We start from the raw sequence: 25,751 nt of genomic DNA on the forward strand, positions 1-25,751 counted from the left end.
CACTATTCCGTCCATTTCTCATAATTTGTACTAAAACTATCCTTCAAAATAACAAAAATATTTTTTTTAAAAAAATAAGAATAATTTGATTATTTTGCCTTCTTAATTAATGCTATACTCTTTGTAAATATCTTTAAAATTTTAAATAAAGAGCTAAAAATATAAATTTTTTAAAGCAAAAAAAAAAAAAGTAAAATACTAAAATTTATAGAAAATTTTTCGTTAATTTAATCTTTAAAAAATAATTTTAGAAGCGAGACCACGCAGTACGATCCAACTTCTTACGGCCGTGTAACATTTCAGTCACAAAGAGATAAGAGAAGTGTCCAGATACTGGTGGCGCGCCTGCAAGAAGAGACAAAACAGAGGGCTAATTCCGTCATTTCATTTGAAAAGTTATAGCGCGCACCCGGTGCACCCTTACGTTTGCGCACCGAATTATTTGATTTTTTTTTTATAAATATATATTCTACATTAATTTACAATTTTATTAAAAAAAATTTCTCTTAGTATAGCAAATTATACCTACATCTTATTATTCACGCCTCCTAGTAATCAATTGTGATTACGAAAGTTGGTTTGTAGGATATTACAGTATTATATGTACTCTGTTATATTTGTATATGTATTGTTTATTTATTTTTTGCTTTTCGTTATATATTTGACTTGCAATTTAATCATAATTTTTTTTAATAGAAATAGATTATTATCCAATTTATTCATAAATATTTGATATCTAGGCCATGTCTAGATGTGTAAATATCTTGTTTTAGCATACTTTTTTAATTTACTCAAAAATTTATAGTATTTGATACATTAGTAGGGTGATCAAATATCAAGATTTTAAGCAACGAAAACTAAGGTCCTAACTTTTGATCACTCATATTAAATAAGCTATCAGTAGATAGCTTATTCTTATATTCCCAAAAGCTCACGTCCTCGTTAGATTTTGAAATAAAATATTCCATAATAATTTATTTGGTATAAAGATGAAATTATATGATTGAAGAATAGAAATTTAATTTTTTGTCTGTAAAAAGCCTTCGAATCCATAACTTATTAGGATAACATATTTCTTCTATGCAAAAATTTATTTCATGCCGAAAAAAATAACATTACGGTGCGAAATGATATTTATCTGGATATTTGATCACAATATTTATCCATTAAACACTGCATATTTTTCTGAATAAATTAAAAAAATATACCGAATAAGATGATCAGGCAACAAAACAAGGTATAAACTACTAAATAGGCGGTGCACGGTCTAGCGGTGCACCAGGTTAATATCCGCATTTCGGTGTGCCGGCAGCTTCGGATGATAATTTGGTAGCCTGCTGCCACCCAACGCGAGCAGCGTCCGCAGCAGCGGCAGCAGCAGCAGCGTCATGTGAGAGTAAATATAATTATAATAATTATAATAATTATAATGAATATTAAATCCTAGAAAAAAAAATAAAAATTGAAAAAAAAAAATTGAACTTGTACGAAAAAATTCTACTCCCCCATTAGCCTCGAAATCCGAACTACAAAATCGAGGCCCCCACCATCATCGCCCCTTCCAATTTTTTTTCTTCTTTTTCTTGCCAATTCTTTTTTCCTTTTTTTTTTTTCTCCTTAACTCCTTTCTTATCAAATCCTATAGACCCACTTCTGCTAAAATTGGAGTGGAGTCGAAAGAAGCAAAAGTGGGAAAGGAGGGAGAGAGAGAGAGAGAAAGAGAGAGAGAGAGAGAGAGAGAAAGAGAGAAAGAGCTCCAAATCCATTTTCGGACGAGTTTCTGATGATTTTTTAACATGGGAGGTACCCAGGTGAGCTTCTTGTTCTTTAAATTTCCCTCTTTTCCCCTCTAATTTTTGGTCAAAATCGCACCTTTATTTTGTTGTTCTTTTCTTTCTGAGATTTGGGCGTTTTCTCTTCTTTGATTGATTTAGAAATACCGCACTGGGGCTTGTTTGTTGCGATTTAACGACATTGTGAGTGTTCTCTCTAATGGGTATATCTCATCTCTTTGTACCGTTGTTTTGCAGTGCTAAGATGGCCCTGTATCAGAGTCGTTTGATTCAAGAGGAAGAGGAGGACGACGACGATGTGTTCTTCGACTCGCACGACGAAATCTCATTTCTGCAGGATGATAAATCTACAGCAGAGAATTCCATCAGCTGGGTTTCCAGCAATTCTCTGTACCATCTCTGGATTAGAAGCCCCGACAGCGTAAGAGAACGCCGCGACAGGTTTGTCGAATTGATGGGTTTCGATCTCATTCGCAGTTCCTGTGCAGCCTCTTTTGAAGCTGATGATGAAGCAATTTCAAGAACATCCACATCTGTTCGGGAAATCCGGCCTTTGATGTCCAGTTGCTCTGGTGAGCAGCCGAGTACATCGGCTGACGGGGGTTTGGATGAGAGATTTGAGTACAGTATCAAGAATTTGGATGATGGGACCGTCTTTGTGGTCGATGAGTTGGGTAATGATGGCAATTTTAGGAGTCTTCGTGAAATTGGCTCGAATCGGATGGTGACGCTATCCGAGTTCGAGAGAAGCTTCGGGTCGTCGCCGTTCATCCAGCAGCTTATGCGGCGAGAAGATGGCTCATTGAGCGATTCTGACAAAATTGTCGTGAGGAGGCCGCGAAGGATTGGATGGTTGAGGAGGTTGGGCACTGGGGCTTGTCTTGTAGTTAGAGAAGCGGATGTAGTTAACTCAAGTTTCTCGAGTTCTAATCAAAGTAGTAGCGATAGGGTTGAACGAATTAGAGTTCATTCGTGCAGGAAGAGATGCAAGGAATTGTCGGCGGTCTACAAGGGGCAGAATCTGAAAGCACATGAAGGTGCTATCCTGACCATGAAATTTAGCCCTGATGGCCAATACTTGGCCAGCGGAGGTGAAGACGGAGTTGTCCGTGTGTGGCAGGTGATGGAACGCGAAAGAAACGAAGAATTTGACGTTCCTGAAGACGATTTATCATGCATGTACTTCACAATGAATACCAATTCTGAGTTGGCCCCTATACATTCCGACAGGGAGAAAAAGAGTAAGAGGAGTATGAGAACTACGAAATCGACTTGCGTCGTAATTCCGCAGAAAATCTTTCGAATATCTGAGGGACCCTTGCACGAGTTCTATGGGCATAATGTGGATGTCCTGGATCTTTCGTGGTCAAAAGATAAGGTTAATAGGCTAGGAAAAGGAGTATCTTGTTTTCTGTGCTTAGTCGTATAAATCCTTTGTAATATTGGCTCTAAATGTCAAAAATTTTCTCTGCAGCATCTACTGTCATCATCCGTTGATATGACTGTTCGCTTGTGGCGAATCGGATGCAATAGCTGCCTTAAAGTTTTTTCTCATAATAATTTTGGTATGCAGTTCATTTCCTTGTCTCTAATGCTACATCTTTGAGCTCTAGGATATGGCCGCCTTGCTTTATTCTAATTGTTCTTATGGGACTTTGCATTCCCTACTACATAATGCAGTGACGTGTGTTCAATTCAACCCTGCCGATGAGAACTATTTTATTAGTGGCTCGATAGATGGAATAGTTCGTGTATGGGAGATTCCTGAATCTCATGTTGTAGGCTGGACTGATAGCAAAGAAATAGTCACTGCAGTCTGTTACCGCCCAGACGGGAAGGTACTTCTATTGTTTCTTCTATTGTAGTCGAATTCACAGAATTGTGATTTTCAAAGTTATGTAAGTTAAACCATCTACTTGTATCTTGCAGGGAGTAGTGGTTGGCACCATCACCGGTAATTGTCGCTTTTATGATGCATCAGGTACAGTATTTAGTGTATTTTTTTGTGGGTAGCAACTTATATGTGTAGATATTGTGGTTTCTTTGTTGCACACACTCAGTTATCTTCTTGAAGACGGTACTTATACTAATTCTTTTACGCAACCAAGTGTAGTAGCTAGGCGCTAAAAGTAATTGCATTAATCTATATTTATTAATTTGAAATGGCTTGAGAGTGTAACGAAATTGCTGTTAGTTTGGCTCCTGTATTTGTCTGTGGTGTTACATTTTCCTACACTGAACAATGCTATTATCATGTAGTTTACCTACTGATTTTTATGTTCTTGGTTATCTTCAGATAACCATCTACAGCTAGATGCTCAGGTTCCACTGCAGAGTAGGAAAAAGTGTCCGCTTAAGAGAATCACTGGCTTTCAGGTATCATTCTAAAAAAAAATATACTCTTGAAATTCATTTTCCTTTTAGTTTCATAATTCATCGTGGAATCCTAATTTCTTTCGGTTTGGTCGGTCCAATGTACAGTATTGTCCAAGTGATCCTAAAAAGTTGATGGTAACATCTGCCGACTCACATATCTGCATTCTTGATGGGCTTGAATTAGTCTCGAGGTACAAAGGTACAAATGACTCTTTATAATTGGGCCCTCGCATTAGATAAGATTTTTATCGAGCTATCAATTTGTAAATTTGCAATTTACATATCTAGGGCAACGAAATGCTGCTAGGCAAATAGCTGCATCATTCACTCCAGATGGGCGGCATATTATTTCGGCTAGTGAGGACTCGAACATTTATTTCTGGAACTTTGAAAGCCAAGCTGCGCTGACATCAAGCCATGTAACAAAAACATCATCTTGTGAGCGATTCTTCTGCAGTAATGCTTCCATGGCAATACCCTGGAATGGCTCTCAGACCGGTAATGTTTCAAGAAATCTTTCTATTATTCGAGAAAATGCCTCTAATTGCCGCGAAGAAGATTCCACTATGAGCCATGGGTTCTTTTCGGGTTTACTTCCCAAGGGATCAGCAACATGGCCTGAGGAAAAGCTCCCGTTTAGCTCAATCAGCAAATCTACTTTGAGGAATTTCCAATATAAATACCTGAAGGCTTCTTTTCAAAGCACTTCTCTCGCCTGGGGTCAGGTGATAGTTGCTGCAGGATGGGATGGCCGCATCAGATCCTTCCAGAATTACGGATTACCAGTACATCTTTGACGTGCCTGTTTGGCGTGACGGGAGCTTCGGAAGAAAAATTGCTGTCGAGTATAGCTGTTCGTAATAGCACCAACAGTTTTTCCATTTATATCCTCTCTAGTAGATTCCCGTTGCAGCAGAAGCAGAAGATTTAAGTCGAAGCTTCACATTTTGGTGTTTAAACGCTCATTTTCAATTTCCTATAATAGCAGAAGCTCTAAACTTTTTATGTTGCTGCTCTTTTGGATAGAAAAGCTGCTTCAAAACCCAGGCAAAATGATATTAGTTATCGAACAATCAATCTCAATGGTTTATATTTGACAGTGCGCACGGCCACAACAAAAAGCTTTTGGGTTCTTTCTTCTTTCTGAGCAGCCTATTTAGGATTATTACTGTGAGAAACATCCAATGCTTCTGGTGTTTCAGCTGAATTTTAGATGGGCCAGTAACTGTAACAGATTTGGTGGTCCTTCAAAATCTCAAACAGCATCAGACGAATCGCAGCACCCCCAGGAGGCGTGATCTCTTTATAGGCTTCTGCCACTACAGGGTTGTGAGTTTGCTGTTCTACCCTTGTCTTGTTTTGGAGTCCTATGTGGTGTCCTATATATATATTATTATATATAGTAGGAATGTAATTTATCCATAAGTGGGTGTATAGCAATGCCGCCTGATTCGATTGGCACAAAGGGGTGAGCGGGTGATGGTGGATAGAGAAAGTTCTGTTTGTTAATACATAATTCGTTCATTCATTGAATTATTCATCAGCTGTGGATGTACATGTTGTAGTCTCTCGATTCGGTGGCTTTTGTTTGCTGTATGTAGGGTACTCATTGCAGATTGTTCCAAATAGTGGTGATAAAGTCGAAATGCCGATTTGTTTTCTTATCGTTTAGAAGTGAGGCCTTTGTTATCATCAATGTCCCTGTAATTTGGTTACATAATTAGTTTGTTTACTGAATTTTTAATACTTGTATTTTTGTCTCAGATAGTTGTTGGCAGGCAATGTAATGCAGTGAAGTTGATGTTGCTGGGTCCTCTTCCAAGAGCACTGCTTTAAAAAATGTGGCTTTCTATATATATGCATTAAAAAAAATATACTAGTTTATGAAGTATTATGCCATCTATAAGTAGTTGAACCAGCATTTTTCATCTATTACCAATATTCTAATGGCTTGTATTCCTATCATTACATGATACTCAAACTAGTCAACATAATGATTGGCTCTCACATGATTTCCCATATCTCCCTTATTTGTAGGCTTCCACACAAGTGGATATAATAAGATAAGTGTATATGTTTGGGATTTTGGGTCTTTGCAGGCTATAAGACAACTCCATAATGCAACTCTATCAACTTTTTTATCTTAACTTATTGTTGGTTGCAGCCTCTAACCTATGATGTACCTAAGGGATTGTTTCATTACATTTAGCTGTAACTGTACTGTAATTATAATTACATGCAAATGCAGATATGATATTTGATTTTATGTATTTGAATCTAACTATTACAATTGAAACTACACGAGGCAACTCAAAAGCAGTAGTCCAGTAATTTTAAATAAAAAATAAGCTTGCTATTTAATCACCTTTCAAATAAAAAATAACTTTCCTTCAATATTAGAGATAATCTTACGGCCACATAAATAAAGTAATAAAATTCTAAATACAATTCTTCAATTGTACGCAATAAAAGAGTTATTTATAGTTGTAGTATTTTCTACTTTATATGATCAAATCAGATGCATATAACTACAAGTATTGTTTTCTTAAATACAATCTATTTCCAAATACACAGCAGTTACAATTGCATCCAACTAACCGGCCCCAAATTGCGCCTATGCCCAACTTGAAACTAGGGTATTAACTTACCAGTCTTAATACTTGAGGTTTTAACTTAGGGGACTAAATAGAAACTCTGCATATATGCCACTGACTATTATTAAAAATTTTCAGATCTCTCTCTCAATACCCAAAATATCTTTCTAAAACCCAATCTCATTAGTAAATCCTAGAGGACAAGGAGATACTTGGAGGGATTTTTAAAATCAATAAAGGTATTTTAATCATTCAGGGATAAATAAGATAGTTTTTAAATTTCAAAAGGCATATTGTATATTATCCTTTAATACTAATTCACTCTTTGTACAACTTCTATTTATAATTTTCATTACTAGTGACCATATTTTTCTTCCTAAAAGTCTACTCCACTTTTCAATTGGCTAAATTGCAATTTGGTCCTCAAACTATGAGGTGTATAATATTTTAGTTTTCAAACTTTAATTTATTATAATTTTTTGCTCGAATTTTTTGAATTATTAAAATCAAATCCACCAACTCAATTTAGTTGACTAGATATTAATATATCGCTAATGTGCAAGTAATGTGGCAATGTTGTGATTGATGAAATGACAATAATTAAGATGTCATATTACTTTCATATCAGTGATGCATTAATATTTAATCAATTAAATAAGGTTATGAGATTCAATTGTAATAATTTATAAGTTCGAACCATAAATTATAATAAATTAAAGTTGAGAACTAAATTGTAATCGTATATCATAGTTTGAGGACCAAAAGTGCAATGCAGCCTTATAAATTCTACCAACTAGAATACTAAAATACATGACTTGACGCCTACCAACAACTGGTATCTTTGTTCATTAGCATCTAACACGAGCTTTAAATGGACTGTTGCTAATAGTATTGTTTCATTTTCATAATAACAAATAGCCAATATTAATAAGTGAACTACTTATCAATTATTCGGTGGTTGTCTCCTGTTTATAGATGTGCGAACTTAATTTCAATTTTCTAAAAAAGAAAAACTCTCTAAGATTGTTCAAATTGGTCAAAGAATGATTTGGATAGTTCATTACTGACATTGTGAACAATGCCCAGCGAAAACACCTCCTGGTCCCAGGGCGGTCGGACGCTTCGTTAGACAACTATTTTGAACTCATTTATTTGACCTGCAGGATCAGGGTAGATAGAGGTCGCACGCCATCGCGACGTAGGGCCGTGGTGGATAGAGAGGCGGTGACGGCTATTCTGGAGGACGTGGGCGTCAAGATGCCGCATCGAGCGGCACCATACCGAGTCTCGATGATGCTATTGATTTTCCTACATTACGGCCTACTACTGTAGTTGCTGCCCAGGCAAAGGAGCCCGTGCAAGAGGCATGAATTTTCTTTTCTTCCATTTTGGTTTTTTGATAGAGTAGAGCTTTTCGATACTTAGAATCATGAATTAACGAGCAAAGTAAGCAACAATTAGTCTTATATTATAGGAAAGTTTTATACAATAATATTTTACGGCTCAAAAGAATTACTTGAGAGAGAACACCCAACCTGAAAGAATATATAAGAAAAAGAAACAAACAACAGATAACCCAAAAATAAACAAAAATGCAAAACAAAAGACTAAACACCAAGGAATCTAAGGAAGGTAGAATGAAGCTCCTCCTACTATCTCACCAAACCCTTGATTTTGCTTTTTACAAGGATAGGATTCGATTAAAGTCTTCTAAAAATTATGTTGTTTCTTTCCAGCCAAATAACCCATCAGCTTGTCATTAGCATAAACAATCCCTTCGTACTAGCCTGGTAACCTCTATTCTCCACCGAATTTTTTCCTAGTACCCTAAACTCCTCTCGAAACTCTTGCTTGTGTGCCTCTTTTGCGTACATCAGCAGTAGGTACCTGGTAATGGCACATCTCGAGAAGAGACAATCTATCGTTTCTGAAGCATCCCCACATAGTACACAGGACGAGCCCCCTACCCATCCCTTCATGAGAAGATTGTTCGCCATGGGGTCTCTTTTCTTAAGAACAAACCAGACGAAAAATTTTAAGGCTCCAGATCTTTTTACATAGAGCATCTTTTTGTACCCCCCATCTATAAGTGTTGTATATGCCAATTTGATTGTAAACCTATTTTGCTCATTCCTGTGCCAAAGAATTCATCAAGCCTAATATCTACACTGAAGTTAGAGAGCCAATTCTTTAAATTCTCGAGTTCTTAAGTTGCGACCCTGACTCATTACTGCACACCCCCCCTAGGATTTGTCTTTACCTCCATGATCTGCTATCAAAGGACTCATTTACTTTAATTTCCTTCAGCACAACTTTATCATATATCAGGAAAATAGAATTGTAGTGACATTTCTCCGCTCCACCAATCTGCCCAAAGGTTGATTAGTTGCCCATCTCCTAGAGAATAGCTCACACCACATTTGGAGATTTTTCTAAGCTTAAAAATATTCTTCCACTACTATGAGGCCGGTTTGAAAGACCTCCCTTTCTTGAGAGGTTTTCTTTTAGTACAATACAATGTTCTAATCAGCCTCTTCTATGGTAGTTTTAGTTGTGTAAAAAGCCTCCACTACCATTTCAATAGGAGGGTGTCATTCGTTGTATCACAATCCAATACCTGCACACACTAATCTTCTACGCTACCAACAAGGCTCCCCTTTTTGTGCCTAGTCCTCTATTCCAGAAGAAGTCTCTTCGTAACAATTCAACTCATCTTAATTATTACCTATTTCGACGCCAAGTTCACCTACTTCACTCCGCCACTTCTCGAGAGCAGTTTTGCCTACTGTTTGGTTGATGCATCCTTGAACTTTATTGATGATACCTGACATCTCTTCTTTCCTTAACGTTTTGTTCAACAACAATAGGTCCAAATACCTTGTTAGGAACTTTCACACCTTGCACTCTATAATGGTGGCTAGCTACTTTGCCTAATCTCTTTTATTTTTCATGTAGAAGATCTATACTTTTTTTCTTTTCTTAATCTTTAACCCAGGAGACCCATTCAAATAGACTCAATAAGAATTTAAGGTTCCTCACATATTTATTCATGGGATCACAAAAGAAAATAATGTCATCTCTGTACACAGGGACGAAGCCAGAAATTAAAATTCGGAGGGGGCAAGATTTAGATTTGATAGGAAAAAAATTCAACCTAGCTCAGATAATAAGAAAAAAAATTTGTCAGATTCACTGATTAGTTATTACTAACAACAATAATGACAATATGCTTAAAGAGGAATAAGACTATAAGAGTTGAAGGGAAAGGACCAAGAAATTTGAAAAAAAAAATTAAGACGGAAATTTTATTAAAAAAATTAATTTGGCCCCCTAAAATTAAAATTTATAATATTTTAATTTTTATTACAAAGGACTTTTATGTAAATTTTAAAAAGTTAGGGGGGCCATGGCCACTGTGGGCCCCTCAATGGCTCCGCCTAGACCTAGCAAACGGGCGGGTTGGGTAACCCACGGGCGGGTCATTGCACCTGCGGGTTACTTCACTACACCAAAAGGGATTTTTTGTGCCAATTATTTAGCTGTGATTATCAAATGGCCGCTATTACTATTATTTTATTACACCTTTAGCGGCAATTATGTTCAAATATACCTACTAATATTTATATATTAAATATAATCCTAATCTAACCCCAACCTAACCCACCCTCAACCTAACCCAACCCAACCTCGTGCCCTCTCTCAAGTCTCAACCCACGCCCACTCCCTCTCCCCCTCCCCGCTCCTCTCTCCTCTCTCGATCCCCCTCCCCCTCGATCGGATCCTCCCCCCCTTCTCTCTCTCTCTCTTACTCTCACCCTCTCCCCCTCTCGATCCAAGCCGAAACCCTAGCTTCTCTCCTCGATCCCTTGCCCTAATGGCTTCTCCTGGTTAACACCTCCATCAGCGGTGCTCCAGATCCTGCTCCAGATCCTGCGGGGGACGCCTCGTGACCTACGGCGGCGGCGGCGCCGCCGTTCCCATCGCCTCCGCCGAGCCGTCTGATCCGATGGTCTGCACCTACCATTGCCGTCAGATGGTGATCCCCCGCTACCTCCGTCGTAATAGCAACCCTAGTTGATTCGTCGTGATTTGCTTTCGCTTGAAAATTTGAAGTGATATGATGAGATATTGCCATATTTAGCTTCTTTTTGTGGTTGCTTTATCGTGTTTATGTCTGATTTCTTGGTGTGATTGTGAGATTAATGGTAAATTCTCGAGTTGCTTGTATTGAAGTGCTGGTGCGGTTACTAATTCCTTGTGGCAATTTTATCTGTTTGGATTTTGGAAAACTTATATCCTGAACAGTGAATGCTTGATTCATAATTCTTGAATGAGTAATGCATATTTTCTCTTTAGGGTAGTAGCAGAATTAAGAATGAGTATTCATGGATTTTTGAGTTTCTTACAGTCCAATTAGTAGTTAGCTGTAGTCAAAACGTTAAATTTATGAGAAATACTTAGGGAGCGGTAATTCATGTGTTTAGCTTTATCAAATAAGCCAAGAAGTGTGATTGTAGTTACTATCTTGCTGTATCTCTGCTGCATCTTTGGAAGATAACAGGAAAAATATGAAATGGTCAAGAGGTTGAGTTTACTAAGTAGTGTGGACAATAGTGTAATGGTATCACACGATAATTTGTGGCATTTAGGTTGCATGAAAATGAAAGATATGCAGGTTTTGAAAGACAAGATATTAGTTACTTGAAAGCTTGAATTTTGTTAGTTAGAATAAGAAAGAAGTTTTTTGTTCTTTTGTAGTTATATTGTCTCATCTATTCGGTATTCTTCCTATAACTTTGTTTTAACATCTTCATCAAATACATCTTGGCAGTAGTTCTGGCTTCTGCATGATATTCTGTTCATACTCTGTCGCTTAACTTGATTTAAGTTCACTTTCTTTATTAACATGGCACATCAATTTAGACCTCTATATTGCTCTATAAGTTGCACTACTCCTTCCAGAATCTCTAGTCAAGTTTCCAGGCTGGTGCCTTAGAGGAAAAATATATTGGACACAAAATATATAATTAGTTAAATTATTTTTACTTTCTTTAACACTTATGGGTAATTTACACTTCCACTTATATTTTTAGATTAATACATTATTTTAAAGTAAAGTGACGTGAATATATCCAGGTTTTATAGAGGCAAATTGTATTTATTAAATTTAATTAAATTAAGTTACTAAATAGTAGTTAAATTTACTGATTTTGTATACACAGTTCCCTGTACTTACTTATGTTTTTCCATATATATAAAATAAATTTTCGGAGGATAAAGCTTGTAAATACTTAAGAAAAAAAAAACAAAAAACGAGTCAAAGTTTATTGTTACAAAGGAATTTGCAAACTCTAACTTCATTTAATGCATGGGGGTCACCATTTTCAGTGGTTGGGTGCATTTGTGGGCAAAAATAACCAAAGTTGATATGCCTAACTTTGTAGCAGTGTTATAAATATAACATAATGAAAAGTTCTATAAACTTTATACAAAAAAAAAAAAAAAAAATGAAAATGATGGTAAAAGTTTATGGAACTTACCTATAATCCATTTTGATTGAGCTAAACTAATCTTCAAATGTTTCAATTTTGTTACCTAATCTTTTAATTCACTTGATTTTAGCCACTTGAGACAATTTCAACTTAGAATTCAGTTTTAACAGTTTATGTTAATAGATCTAATTAGAGTATATTATAAGATTTGCATGGGTATATTTTTATTAAAACAAACGTGGTTTTTAAATTTTATATCAAGCAATTCAAATAAAATAAACTGAAAGATTAGCTACCAATTCAATTTTTTTATAGAGATTAGATAGTTGAATAAAAAAATGGGTTATATAGCTTAGATAAATTTCAATCATAGTCACTAAAGATTATTTAAAAAATAAAAGCCATGATTAAAGCATGTTCTTATTGCCCTCATGACCCTCTTGAGAAGAATTTAGTTCAAATTCTTTGATTAAAATGGAACATGTATATGCCAGGGAAACACAATATCACTCTAGTACTATATTATTAAATGTATTTTTATTACTATTTATTTAATATTAGCTAGCTATTCTTGTTGTACTGGTAATTTTTACTATAATAATAATAATGTTATTGGGGACCATTCTAGTGTAATTATTTGGTAATTAATAGTTTTAGTTGTTCTAAAGATACTCTGATCTACTAATTAACTGAAAAAAGCACTTTGTCGCACACATGTGTACTTTTACAGCCAGAAGTACTTACTCAGTATTACTATACTTGTCCTCTAAGGATAGTCAATCCCCCACCCCCCCTCTTTTTTCCCCCTTCCTTCAGTTGCTTGTTTTGCATCTCCAATTTGCTTATTTTTCTCTTTTCCTTTAAGCCTCTTCCTCTTGAGTTATGGAAACTAACTTTGGCTAGATTAAGTATTGTCCATCTGATTTACTTTCTAGATGTAAAAATTGATTGATAAGTGAATATGCTTTGCAATTAATAGGTTAAATCGGAGTTCATGGTAGCTTTCAACACTTTAGAGAGGCAAGTCGGTGACTATCAAGCTAGACTGGAGACACTGCACGAACAACTATGCAGGAGTGGTATGGCGCTCTTTGGTTTGCTTTTGAGTGGTTCATGTGCTTGAGTTATCTAGTTACATATATATCCCTGGGCGGCATCGAGCAAAATTGAAACGTACTTTTACATTTACTCCTGCAGGGTTATCTAGTTACATATATATCCCTGGGACATCTTAATTTGCATATATGACATTTTACAAGGTACATGTCTAATAGACATACCTTCGAACTTACAAATTTCAATGTTTAGAAAACCTTTATAAGGATATATAATTTTAAGAAGCCCAACTTTTGAGGGGTATATATGAAAATTCTGGTTCTACCAGGGTTTCGATGGATTTTGTTTAGAAAATATATGTAGAAGATCTTAGCTTACCGTCACAATATTTTCCAGTTAAGTTGGCAACCTTATTCTTCCCCGTGAAGAGCTTGATAACAATTTAGAGATCAAATCATTATACTAATCTAATGCTATTTGATGACGCTTTTTATGTGGCTATTGAGAAATGTACTTTGAACCAACTTTTTCTTGACTCTAGCTTGATCCGACTTCTTACAAATGTTCTCCGAATAAATCTTTTCCCCCAAAATTGAATGAGTGCAACGAAATTTTTGTTTACTGTAACAATTCATCGATTGATGTTGCTATCCCTGAACGTCAGGTACATGCCTATGAGAGATCTAATCGAGTTTACAACTACGAATTGGATCCTTGTGCCCCAATCTATATAACTGTTGGCGACGGGGGTAATAGGGAAAATGTGGCGACTTCTCATGCAGATGACCCCGGCAACTGCCCCAACCCCTTAAGCACTTATGATAAGCACTTGGGTGGCAGCTTCTGTGCTACCAACTCCACCACGGGCCCTGCTGTAGGAAAATTTTGCTGGGACCGTGAGCCTGATTACAGCGCATACAGAGAGAGCAGCTTCGGTCATGGAATCTTAGAGGCAAGTCCTTTTTCAGCTTCTCAGAAAAGCCAATTCTCACCATTCCTTTTCTTTGTATGATTGTTTGATGATTTCCCAGGTGAAAAATGAAACTCATGCATTGTGGACATGGCATCGGAATCAAGACATGTACAACAGCGTGGGAGATGAGATTTATATCGTCCGGCAGCCCAACAAGTGCCCTGTGAGATACGTGCTGCCCCAGTTTAAATCCAAGAATGTCTTGCCCAATGACTTATTCAGAATATGAAGGAACATACTCCAGATTGATACTTGAGATTATACAGTGAAACATAGTAGTATATAGGCAATGTCCTGAACAGTGTGAAACTTACTAAAGAAGAATTCTTTATCGCTATGTGTTATCCCCTGTTTGGTTTGGAATGGTACAGATTAGTTGAGATACATCAGAGAGAGGGAGAGAGATTTTCTTCATGGGGAAACTATTAAAGGAGAATAAGCTTTTAGATGTTAATTTTGCCCCCCTTTTGAATTGTGGATGGAGGAGACGAGTAATGATTGAATCAATAAAAATGTTGATTCCTTTTCTGAGTCAATTTTCATCAATACTTCATTGACATTAACAGATCCGAAGATCTTGCTCCATGTGAAGTAAACTGGTGCTCCTCCACAGCTTAAATGCCTTGAGAAAGGTATTACTTACTGTTGTATTCCTAACAAAGCTGCATTTGAATCCTTCTTTCTGTCTAATTTTTCTGAACAGTAACTTCTAATCACTTTAAGTGTGAATTTGAATCCTTCTTTCTTTTTGTCTGATAGTTCTAACCTTCTTTTTGTCTGATCGCTAAAAACATTATTTATGTATTAGACCACCAATATATATATAGAACTATATATATACACACACACACACACATATATATATATATACACATATATGTAGTTTCTGAAATATTATTCACTTGGTCTTCTTGCAGGATCCGCCGAAAGTGTGAATTTGAATCCTTGCTGCTGGGATTTGAATTTTCTCTCATTGTAAGCTCTTTCTTTCACTCAGAAGTGTTGTATATTTCTTTAAATCTAGTTTTTGTTAGGATAGTACACAGTAGATATTTTGAACATAGTGCTCTATTATTGATTGTTTAGAAACTGCTTTATTAACTATAGTATTTATCAACTTAACTTTCTCAAGCCTTACCTTCTATTTGTAATTGGTCGATATATATAAATGTTTCCTTTTTTGTCATACATTGTGGATGCCTGCTGAATTCTTAGCTTTTATATCTATGTTTCCTTTTGTTCGCTCGCATCCTCTCTTTCACTTCTATCTTACTGTTATCTTTTAGTTTGCATAAGAAAAGATGAAACTATTGTGCAACTAGATGGATTGTTAGCTAAGATTAATATTACACTAAGTTAGATGGATGTATATTTTGAACAGAAAAAGAAGATAAATCTATATAGGGTACAAATGATTTAGAATTTTTTGATGAATTTCTTTATGAATTGTTAGTGAAGGATTGTATTATTTTTTGTGACACAGAAAAGAATCATTTAGGATGAAAAAGTTAGAGATTGCAATTATGATTTTTAAGGACATTTCATCGCTCGAATTTAAAATCTCTTATTTGATTTGAACAGTCACTAAAAACTTGGCTAGGTCGGGCTTAGATCATTGCCCTCCTCACTTGAAATAAGTCGGATCAGGTTGAAATTGAGTTTAGAGTTCCAATATGGGTTTTATTTACTACAAATTTGATTAATCCAATACTTATGATTCAGTTCAACATATTCTAAAACTAACTAGTCCCGATCAGTGTTGAACTTTTCTTTCTATTGAAGCTTGATTAGAATTTTAGATTAAACAAAAAAGCCTTCCCCTTTCATGATACCCTTGAAACTTTAGATTAGACAAAGAATCAGCAAGTTCGATCAATTAAAGAACGAAATGGGCAAATTTCAAATGACAGTCTATTGACAAATTACAACTATTAGTTTTGAGCTATCAAATTAATTTATTATCTTTCCTAAACGTGCACCTGCGCCGTCTAAATAATAGGTTAGTTCTTAAATTGTCAGAAGAGGGGAAAAAAAGAAAAGAAAATTATGTTGGTTCTTTCCGTTCTCGGGCGGCTAATAATATTTTCGTATGGCTCTATCACACTGGAGAAACAGTAGCTATTCGCCTTGTATGATTTGAAGAGAATTGGTTAGAGAAATGCCTCTGGGTGGTGGGCGGGATGTCGCCAAGAGTGGCGACCGTGCCAGCGGTTTGCCTTATTTCAAGGATAATCTGGGGAAGCAAGAACAGCCCTTTTTATGCCCTTATGCAATCTCTGGTAATTGTTGCTTAGGAGATAACAGAGAATTTTGAAATCTTTCACATTGTTAATTCTCCAGTAGATTGTATCAGATAACCTCAAGTTATATCTACTCTCATTTCATTCGAAAGTAATCACATTGTTGAAGTTGCATATGGTGTTATATTTTTGTTTATGGTTGTTCACATTGTGGTTGGAATTGTACTTCCTGTTTAGCTACATGCATGTGGTCCTTTTTTTTTTTTGGATATTTGTAATTGCACAACCTATGGCCTGCTCTTTACAATATTCCCCCAATCTATCCGTCAACCTTATTTGTTGCTAATTACTGTACACGATTCGCATAATTAGTTTCATGCTGTTGAAAATCAATATTATGCTTTTTTTTTTTGTATTGTTAATATTATTATTTTTTGGACTGACTAAACATTCAACGGAAAGTTGAGGTGATTGTTTTGTTTGGAATGCTGCTGATGGCATTATCCTATGAGGGATTAAACGCGTCTTATTACTTTAGTAAATTAGTAAATCTAACAATTTGATTATATTGCAGGTTGTAAAAGTTTCTCATCTGGTAAGCAGGAAGGGGGAGATTTTGTTGCGGCCTGCGTCTCTCCGAAAGGAGAATGGATATATTGTGTTGGTGAAGATATGTAAGGAGTTTTATCTTTGCTTCCTTATCGTTGTTTATCGAGCCCTTTTAATTCTGCTCAACCCATGTATATGTGTATATCTCCGCATCTTCATCCAAAAGGAATGGTAATATCAACTGTTCTTTTGGCATAAAAAAAAAAACTAACGAAGATGTGATGGTCCTCTATAGTTTTGATCTTCTTGTTGCTGGTAACTACATACCTTTCTTGCATTCCTATTGTGGAAAGCAAAATTTGTCTAGTGTTGCCACTCTTCTTTGTCATTTATTTGACTAAACATTGGAAATTTGGACAAGTTACATGACTTACATCAAATCTTTGATTCATGCCCCATAAAATGAAGATTAATAGGTGGTGTTTGGAGGTAATTGACACATAGGAAGGTTCTGGAAAAATTATTACTGCTATTTGTTCTTTTCTTTTTCCTTTGTTTTCTGGTAGTATTAGGAGTGATTTTTTTTATATTCATATACTGGGACAAAGCACTGATACTACGATACTAAAGTGAAATTGTTATGTCTTTTCTTTTTGTTTTCTTTTTTTTTTCTTTTTACATCTCTGTTATACTCCCTGTGTAGATTTGGTGTTTGGAGGAAGCAGAAGCTTTCCAACTCCAGAGTGTGAATTATTTTGTTTGGAAACTTTTAGGTAAAGTAGGATAAGAAGGAAACTAAATTATTTTGTTTGGAAATACAACCAAAAGGTAGTTTAGATGTGCTTGTTTACTTAATTTGAATGCTATTGTTACAAAATGAAAAGAAAAGCTAGACCAAATCAGTACAACCTAACTTTCATATTTTTCAGAAATTTGATATGATAATTTTTATTTGGAAATTTCAAATACTAATTTTATGACTTCTTTTTGGTTGATCCAGATCAGCTGGAGCTGCGGAAATTGAAGTGGGAAGCAAGACATGCAGTGTTTGTTATTTTTTTGCTACATTTTGAACAAGTATTTTTTGTTAGAACTTATGTTTGAAATTTAATTTGAATTCTGAGATTGTAATTTGAGAGTTGAGACTATTTGTTATACAAATTATTAATACTTTTTGGTTACTAATATTTTTTAATATTTCAATTCATTATAGTATTTAGTTATTAATCAAGTATTTTAATATTAATTTAATTGCCACTATTGACTGCTTCCTACCCAAAACACCGAAAACACCTTCCTTCAACCGTACCCTGTACCCTACTCTAGGTGCGCTGGTGAGTGCTTCATTGACTAGAGGACTGAGTCGGATGCTTCATTGACACTATTGACTGCTTCATGAAAGCCTCTTTATGTTGGCCCTAGCTGGGCTTGAAGTTTGAAGTAATGGCAAGAGAGGTTCGTACATTGTATCCTGACCAAACCTACACCATCAAATATGTTTGTCTTTTTTATCCTTTTCTGTTAGGGATAATATCTAATATGCCCTTTAAAATTTCAAAATACCTTGTTTATCTTTGGAGGACAAAAATATCCTTATTGATTAAAAAAAAAAATTTAAAATATCCCATTTTTCCTAGAGTTTACTAATAGGATTGGATTTTAGAAGGATATTTTGATAATTTCATAATAAATTTGAAAATATTAAATAGTAGTCAGATGTAAATTGTTAGATGTGACTTGAAATTGATATTCGACTTCAACTTGGAATTTCGACTTGCCGACAGTTTCGCGGTGCGACCAAATTTGAAAATAAAATTGTGAAGAAAAAATGAATGTCTGTGGCGGGTAGCGGAGGGCTCGGACCGATAGGCCCGAGCCTGTTACGAGTTTCCTTTCTCGTTTTTTGCCCTAGAGGTGACAGATCGTGATTGGTTATACTCGAACATTGTATTTTTTCTTTTTCGATAGTGAAGTTCTCTCCTCCCTCGCCCATGATTTTTTTTCCTGCAAAAGATTTTTCACGTAAATCTGTATATTCTCTTTTATTTCTGCTTGTGGTTTGATTATTTCGTGTTCGTCATTTTAATTTCCGTTTGTGTGTTTGTCGTAACATAAATAAGCAAAAGCCCCTCACCGTAATACATCAAAACTTCCATTTTTTTCTTTAATTTTTTTGGCTAAATTACAGAAAATCCCCTTGTAATAATCCGCTTTTTCACTTTCCCTTCCTGACATTTAAAAACCTACACTTTGCCCCCCAGTAAAATAAAAAATGTACACTTCACCCCCTACCGTTAGGGTTCCATTAAAAAATATATTTTTCTGCCGAAAATACCCCTCCGCCATCTCCCTGTTGCTTCGATTCCCTCCGGCTCGCCACCTCGCCGCCGCCTCGCCGCCTAGCCGCCTCGTCGTCCTCCACTGCCTCGCCCTCACCCACATCCCCTTCGCCGTCCTCCGCCGCCTCGCCTTCACCTTCTTTGCCCTTCTCCTACTGTCGCCCACCTCGGTTTTCTCCTACTGTCGTCCACCTCGGTTTTCTCCTACTGTCGTCGAAATCGAGAGCGACGAGGGTGCAGGAGGAGAAAGGGAGCAGGTGCAGAAGGAAATGGAGAGAAATAGCGGCCGATTGAGGTGGGAATCGCGGCCGAACGAAGGGGCGGCTGAGGAAGATGGGGAAGAAGACGACAATGGCGAGGGGCAAAATGGTCATTTTACACACCGTAATCCCCCTGTGAACATTTTTCATTTTACAGGGAGGCAAAGTGTAGATTTTTAAATGTCAGGAGGGGAAAGTAAAAAAGCGGGTTATTACAGGGGAGTTTTCTGTAATTTAAGCCTTTTTTTTTTCCTAATTTCAACTGTCGTATAATTCTCAACATTTGGGAGAATGCAGCATACAATTAATTCTTGCCTACTTCATCTACCCATGTCGTATGTTTAGCCACGTTCTTCGTCTTCTTTACCTCTCTAATCTCCCCTCTGCCCCAAAAAAAAAACCACTCCAAAGTGGATAAAATTCGAATTGCAAACTTAGCAACAGCCAATGAACATGACTATATTTAGTCTACCAAATCTTAGCCCGAACCCCAAAATCCGAATCCGAAACATTATTCCTCTTTACAATATTTTCAAAATATATTCCTAATCAACTACACACATTCAAATTTTTTTAAATAGTGATACAAAATTAATGTCTAAACTAGAAAAGTTCTAAAAATTTTTTAAACATATTAAATATGTTGAATTTAAATATTTACTCACACTCAATTTTTTTTTAAATTAGTGATGAGGAATTCAAAATTTTCTTAAACATATTAAATATGTTGAATTTAAATATTACCAATATTATAATTTTTTTAAAATAATGATACAAAATTAATGTCTAAAGTAGAAAAATTTTAAATTTTTTTAAAACATATTAAATACCTTGAATTTAAATTTTTAGCATGTACAATTCTATTTTAAGAATAAATTTGAATTATACCCAATATTCCTAATCAATTACCACATTCAAATTTTTTTAAATAGTGATACAAAATTAATGTCAAAGTTAGAAAACTTTTAAAAATTTTTTAAACGTATTAAATATGTTGAATTTAAATATTTACCCATATTCAAATATGTTAAATTAATGATACGAAATTAATGTCTAAACTACTTGAATTTAAATATTTACCAACATTACAAGTTCTTTTAAATAGTGATACAAAATTAATGTCTAAAGTAGAAAAAAAATTAAAATTATAATATATTAAATACATTGAATTTAAATAGTGCTATAAAATATTACAACATATTATATATGTTGAATTTAAATTCTTTTTTACCTACATTCAATTTTTAAAAAAATTTATGATACAAAATTAATGTCTAAACTAGAGGAATTTAAAAGTTTCGTAAACAAATTAAATATATTGAATTCCTTATTATCATCATTAAATTTGTTAAAATAGTAATACAAAACTCCTCTTATAATTATTTAAATCTAAATTTTTAAATATAAATATTAAATATTTAAATTCAACATATTTAGAAATAGGGTTAATTCAATTAATCAACATATTTAAATATTAAATATTTAGAAATATTACTATTTCTAAAATTCCTAAAATTTAAATTAATGCCTAAATAAGAAGAATTTTAAAATTTATAAAATTAATACCTAAATTAGTGTAAAATTAATGTCTAAATTTGGGATATCAATCAAACCTTATATTAATGCTTAAATTAATGCTAAATTTGGGATATTAATCAAAACTTTCTTAAAATTTTGCCTAGTTTAATTACAAAAGTATCCTCACATGAAATAACCTTTTAATCCACTACATAATAAAATAACATTTTTAACCTTCATTAACCAACGATTAAGATCTTTTTTGTTTTTTATAAAATGAAGTACCGAATCATTTCTCCCTATATATAACATATAATATGGCTAAAAACTGTTAACCCGGCTATAGCATGTTGGGCGGTGAATAACCCTAAGAGATTAAGAAAGTTAATCGTTCTAGAATTGTAGTTCTAGGATAGGTGACCTCCTTGGAAAGTGGGGTGGTTCCCCTGCTAACGATTGTTGTGGCTGGAGAGTGACTCGCACAAGGTTGCTAAGGCTACTGAGACGAGTCTCACATTGTCTGATGGTTGTAAGTCTCTAAATCATGTTATAACATGTTGAGTGGTGATTAGGCCTAAACGGTTAATAAGATTAAGCAAGTTACAACTGGAGTAGTTTTAAGATGGGTAGCCCCTGAGGAGTTGGGCGGGTCGATTAAGGCTAGTTAGATGAGTCTCAGATTATCAGATAGTTGTGAATTTCTAAACCCGGCTATAATATTTTGGGCGGTAGTTAGACTCAAGAGGTTAAAAGAATTAAGCGTGCTAAGAATAGAATTGTCCAAAAATGGGTGACCCCTTGGAAAGTGGGGCGTCACAGAATATTTTTATTGTAAATTTATATTTTAAACTAAAAGTACCAAAATTTTTTAATTTATATTTAATTCAAAATGTCACACTCAATTTTAAATTAAATTTAAACTAATATTTTAAATTGAAATTGTTATTTGTAGTATGTGTCTATTTATTATTTGATTTCTTTTTCAAACTTTAATTTATCTCCAAATAAATTTTACATATTTTAAATTTAGTTATACAATAAATTGTCACGCCCCGGATTACTATGTTTCCCCGGGCACGCCATAGACCGCGCCGTATACATAAAAATTTTTGTCGTGTATACGAAGCGATAGCTGTAGCTATAAACAATTCCATAGCCACAACCATGTGTATCGAGCTGCAAAAACTACAACATGTATATATATATATATATATATATATATATATATATATATATATATATATATATAACATAAAGGGGCCATATACATACAAAAGTCACTAACCAATCGCTCTAGCGAGTACAACGACAATAAAAATATATAAGAAGAAATCCCCAAAACTACTTCTGATGGTTCCTCTAGCACGGCGATAGGGCTGGTAGGGATCTAGCTGCGCGACTTCCTTACCACGATCAGAATCAGCAAAAGCAACAGCCAAGTAGAAGGCTCTGCAAAAGGTGTCAACAACTGGGTGTGAGAACTGCTGCAACAGCAGAGTACCACAGTGGGTACCGCACCGCCTCAACGGCCCAATCACTAAGTCTACAGTAAGGTATGCAAAGGATAGTAAGGAAAGCTAGAAAGAACTCTACAGCTACATGCCACTATACTATCGCTAACCAACACAGGCTATCTGTAAACATAAACATGTATCACACTGACCCAATCTCACAAGGGCTGCCCAAATGGGCCCACCCGGTCTGTATCCAAGCTACACCGCACAGCACCCACGGGGGTAGCCGGTCCAAGTAAACTGTCCAAACAAGACTGCTGCGACATCAACACAAGTAAAGCCTCACTACGGAGCGGCACTCATGGGCGCGAACCAACCGAGTATGCAAGCGTGTCTCTGCTGAGCTCAATCAGGCGCTCACAAGCTGTAGTCAATGCAAAAAGGTCTAACTGATCTATCAACCAAAGCTCACGTGCTTTTGGCATAATCTGATGCAAATCTGGGTCCACCGTCAACCACAACGGCACCCGACAGTACAAAACAGTCTATACACAACTGTAAAACGAGCTCGGCCCCTCAGCACGAGCGTAATCTCAACCTACACTAGTCTGGGTATCCACCTCTCACAAATAGCGGTGATATAAAAGAACAACAGCTCTTACAGCTATTTTGGTTACTTTTTAAAAAAATGACAGTGTAGATTTATCGAGTTTTCTCCTAAGTCAATTCCAAGTTCAGCATATAAAATAGTCTACATTACTAGAACATGCTCCAAAACTCAGATTTCATAAAACATGTAATTTCTGAATTTGAGCTACTAACTTGATGAACAAAGACAAAAACACATGTTGACACTTCTACAACTTAGAAGGAAATCCGACAATTCCGGTAAATATTAACCCACCTCGAAAAGCTCGTCCAATGTCGGCAAGAAGTCGATAGGAGAACTCCGCGAGCTCGCTCGACCTCCAAAGGCTCAACCATAGCGTGTGCGCAACCCTCCTAAGACGCAAAGAAAACAAACAAGCTCGATCTTCAACCTTCTACGCAAACGGTGCAACAAGCTAGAGAGAGAGAGGGAGAGGCGAAACATACGGTTTCTCCAAGCTCCTCAGGTAGATAAGTATGAAAGGGATAGGTAGCGATACTATCCACCATCAAAAAGACCAAAATACCTCTCACCAACTCACTTTTCCACCTGGAGTACCGGTACCCAACTTGAATACCGGTACTCGGCCCCTCAAACCGCAGTCTCGCACGCTGGATACCAGTACCAACCCAATGCCGTACTGGTACCCGAGCTCGATACCGGTACTCGACAACAAGTACCGATAATCAGTATCAGATTTGCTCAAACCCGAGAGCATCCAGTTCTGCAATCTCACTGGGGGTACCGGTACTCCTCCCAAGTATCGGTACTTAACACTGAAATCCTCACTTAGCAGATTTCAGTGTCAGAACTCCACTCTCGCATCGTGTTGAGTCCGTCTTGTATCCATTTCGCACCAAAACGATTTCGACTTGTCCCGACACTCTTCAGGTGTGTCGACAAGCCTCAAATACTGAAATCACATAGGCCGCTAAACATTAAGGACACTATATAAATATTTTTCATGTGTTTCGTAACATACAAAATTTTCTTTCAATGTATACCCGAATTAAAAATTTGGATTAATTAAAAATTTTAAATTAATAAATTCATATTTAAATTTATAAACAAAACTCAAAATTTGAAGATTATTTTGAATGCGTAATTTGAAAATAAGTAGTAAATTTATTTCGATTTGAAACTATCTGTTTGTACGCCCAAAATTTAAAATTTAAAATTAATTTTAAACTTTGAATTAAAATATAGATTCACGTTTGAAATTTTGAATCAAACTTAAAATTTAAAGCTGAGTTGATATACTTTATTTAAATCATTCTATTTTTTAAACCTAATTTATTTTTAGTTATTTAATTGAAAGATATATATTTGATACTGCAAATATTTTTTGTATGTTTGCGCATGTGAAGAATATTTTACAGTAGATATTCTCTGATTGAAAAAAATGGATAAGTATGAATTTTTTTTTTCTTTCCACAAATGAAATTTTCTTTTAAGCTAAAAAATAGATTTGTCAATAATTATGTTAATAGTTATTTCAAATCACCATAAATTTGTGCATTATATTTACCAAAAAAATTATAATAAAAATTTAATTTAAAAAAAATCATATATTATATTTTATGTAAAAATATCTATCATCCATAATACAAATCAAATAGTTGCCGCCGACAAATATTCTATAGTTCTATTTTTTATATACATTGAATATTCCGCTATAATTTTCAGTTTCTCACAAATCCAAAAATTTAAATATATGTTTAAACTAAAATTATCAAAATTTTAATTTATGTTTATTTCAAAATTTAAAATTAAATTCTCATCCACTTTAATTAAAGTTTTTAACTATTTTTCAATCTTAAAATCCAAAATTATATTTAATTCACAATTTAAACTCAAATTTTAATTTTAATTTAAAAATTCATAAATTTAATTTAAATTATATAATTAAGTTTCAGCTCTAAATTTCAGATGAAATAAAAATTATAAATAAAATTAAAATTAAAATTTAGATAGATATTTAAATTTAAATTTAATTATTTGTTGTAATAATAAAAAGTTAGTATAATAATTAAATATTAGTAGATAAAATTAAGATAATTGTTAAATATTCATCTTTTAAAAAAAGATACGATTGAATATTATGTATGCAACAGGTATTACGTTATGATTGGATATAATGTAGGCGACTGATTTTACGTTGGACTGGATATAGATATTATTATTAAAAAAAAAAGACAGATACTTTTATTTTCAAAAGATTTAAGTTATCTATAACTAACTAACTTCTATCCAATTATTTTTCATACTTTTAATCAAAATCAGCTTAACGGATTGTAATAATTTTTCCTATTTGTGGTAGTAACCAGAGTCCGTTGTAGGAGACATGCGCGCTTGTGATCCTTTGAAAACGACACGGCATCGAATTCGACTTGAATAAGTTCCTAAACGAAGCGCGCGCTCTCTTTCTACGTACGTATAAATATATATATATATATAT

The 25,751-nt window shown here is 34.8% G+C and overlaps 3 protein-coding genes across 5 annotated transcripts; all 3 read left to right on the forward strand.

Annotated features, from left to right (window-relative positions):
• LOC109714225 (uncharacterized WD repeat-containing protein C3H5.08c-like) lies at positions 1,476–5,906 on the forward strand. Its single transcript, XM_020238739.1, has 8 exons — positions 1,476–1,811; positions 2,031–3,171; positions 3,268–3,358; positions 3,474–3,631; positions 3,723–3,774; positions 4,090–4,169; positions 4,275–4,368; positions 4,458–5,906. The coding sequence occupies exons 2-8, from the start codon at positions 2,038–2,040 to the stop codon at positions 4,964–4,966; spliced, it is 2,118 nt and encodes a 705-aa protein (XP_020094328.1). The 5' UTR covers positions 1,476–1,811; positions 2,031–2,037; the 3' UTR covers positions 4,967–5,906.
• On the forward strand, positions 10,488–18,223 carry LOC109714398. 3 transcript variants are annotated; one of them, XM_020239007.1, is made up of 6 exons: positions 10,488–10,799; positions 13,235–13,334; positions 15,202–15,259; positions 17,099–17,198; positions 17,777–17,846; positions 18,074–18,223. In XM_020239007.1, the coding sequence occupies exons 2-6, from the start codon at positions 13,324–13,326 to the stop codon at positions 18,144–18,146; spliced, it is 312 nt and encodes a 103-aa protein (XP_020094596.1). In that variant the 5' UTR covers positions 10,488–10,799; positions 13,235–13,323; the 3' UTR covers positions 18,147–18,223. The 3 variants fall into 3 exon arrangements, with proteins under 3 accessions (XP_020094596.1, XP_020094597.1, XP_020094598.1); XM_020239008.1 differs by lacking the exon at positions 17,777–17,846 and having other exon boundaries at positions 10,489–10,799; XM_020239009.1 differs by lacking the exons at positions 17,099–17,198; positions 17,777–17,846 and having other exon boundaries at positions 10,491–10,799.
• On the forward strand, positions 13,467–14,820 carry LOC109714396 (purple acid phosphatase 15-like). The gene is made up of 3 exons (XM_020239006.1): positions 13,467–13,514; positions 13,976–14,263; positions 14,343–14,820. The coding sequence occupies exons 1-3, from the start codon at positions 13,500–13,502 to the stop codon at positions 14,511–14,513; spliced, it is 474 nt and encodes a 157-aa protein (XP_020094595.1). The 5' UTR covers positions 13,467–13,499; the 3' UTR covers positions 14,514–14,820.

The sequence above is a fragment of the Ananas comosus genome, linkage group 8 (assembly GCF_001540865.1).
Source record: "Ananas comosus cultivar F153 linkage group 8, ASM154086v1, whole genome shotgun sequence".
NCBI classification, from domain to species: Eukaryota; Viridiplantae; Streptophyta; class Magnoliopsida; order Poales; family Bromeliaceae; genus Ananas; species Ananas comosus.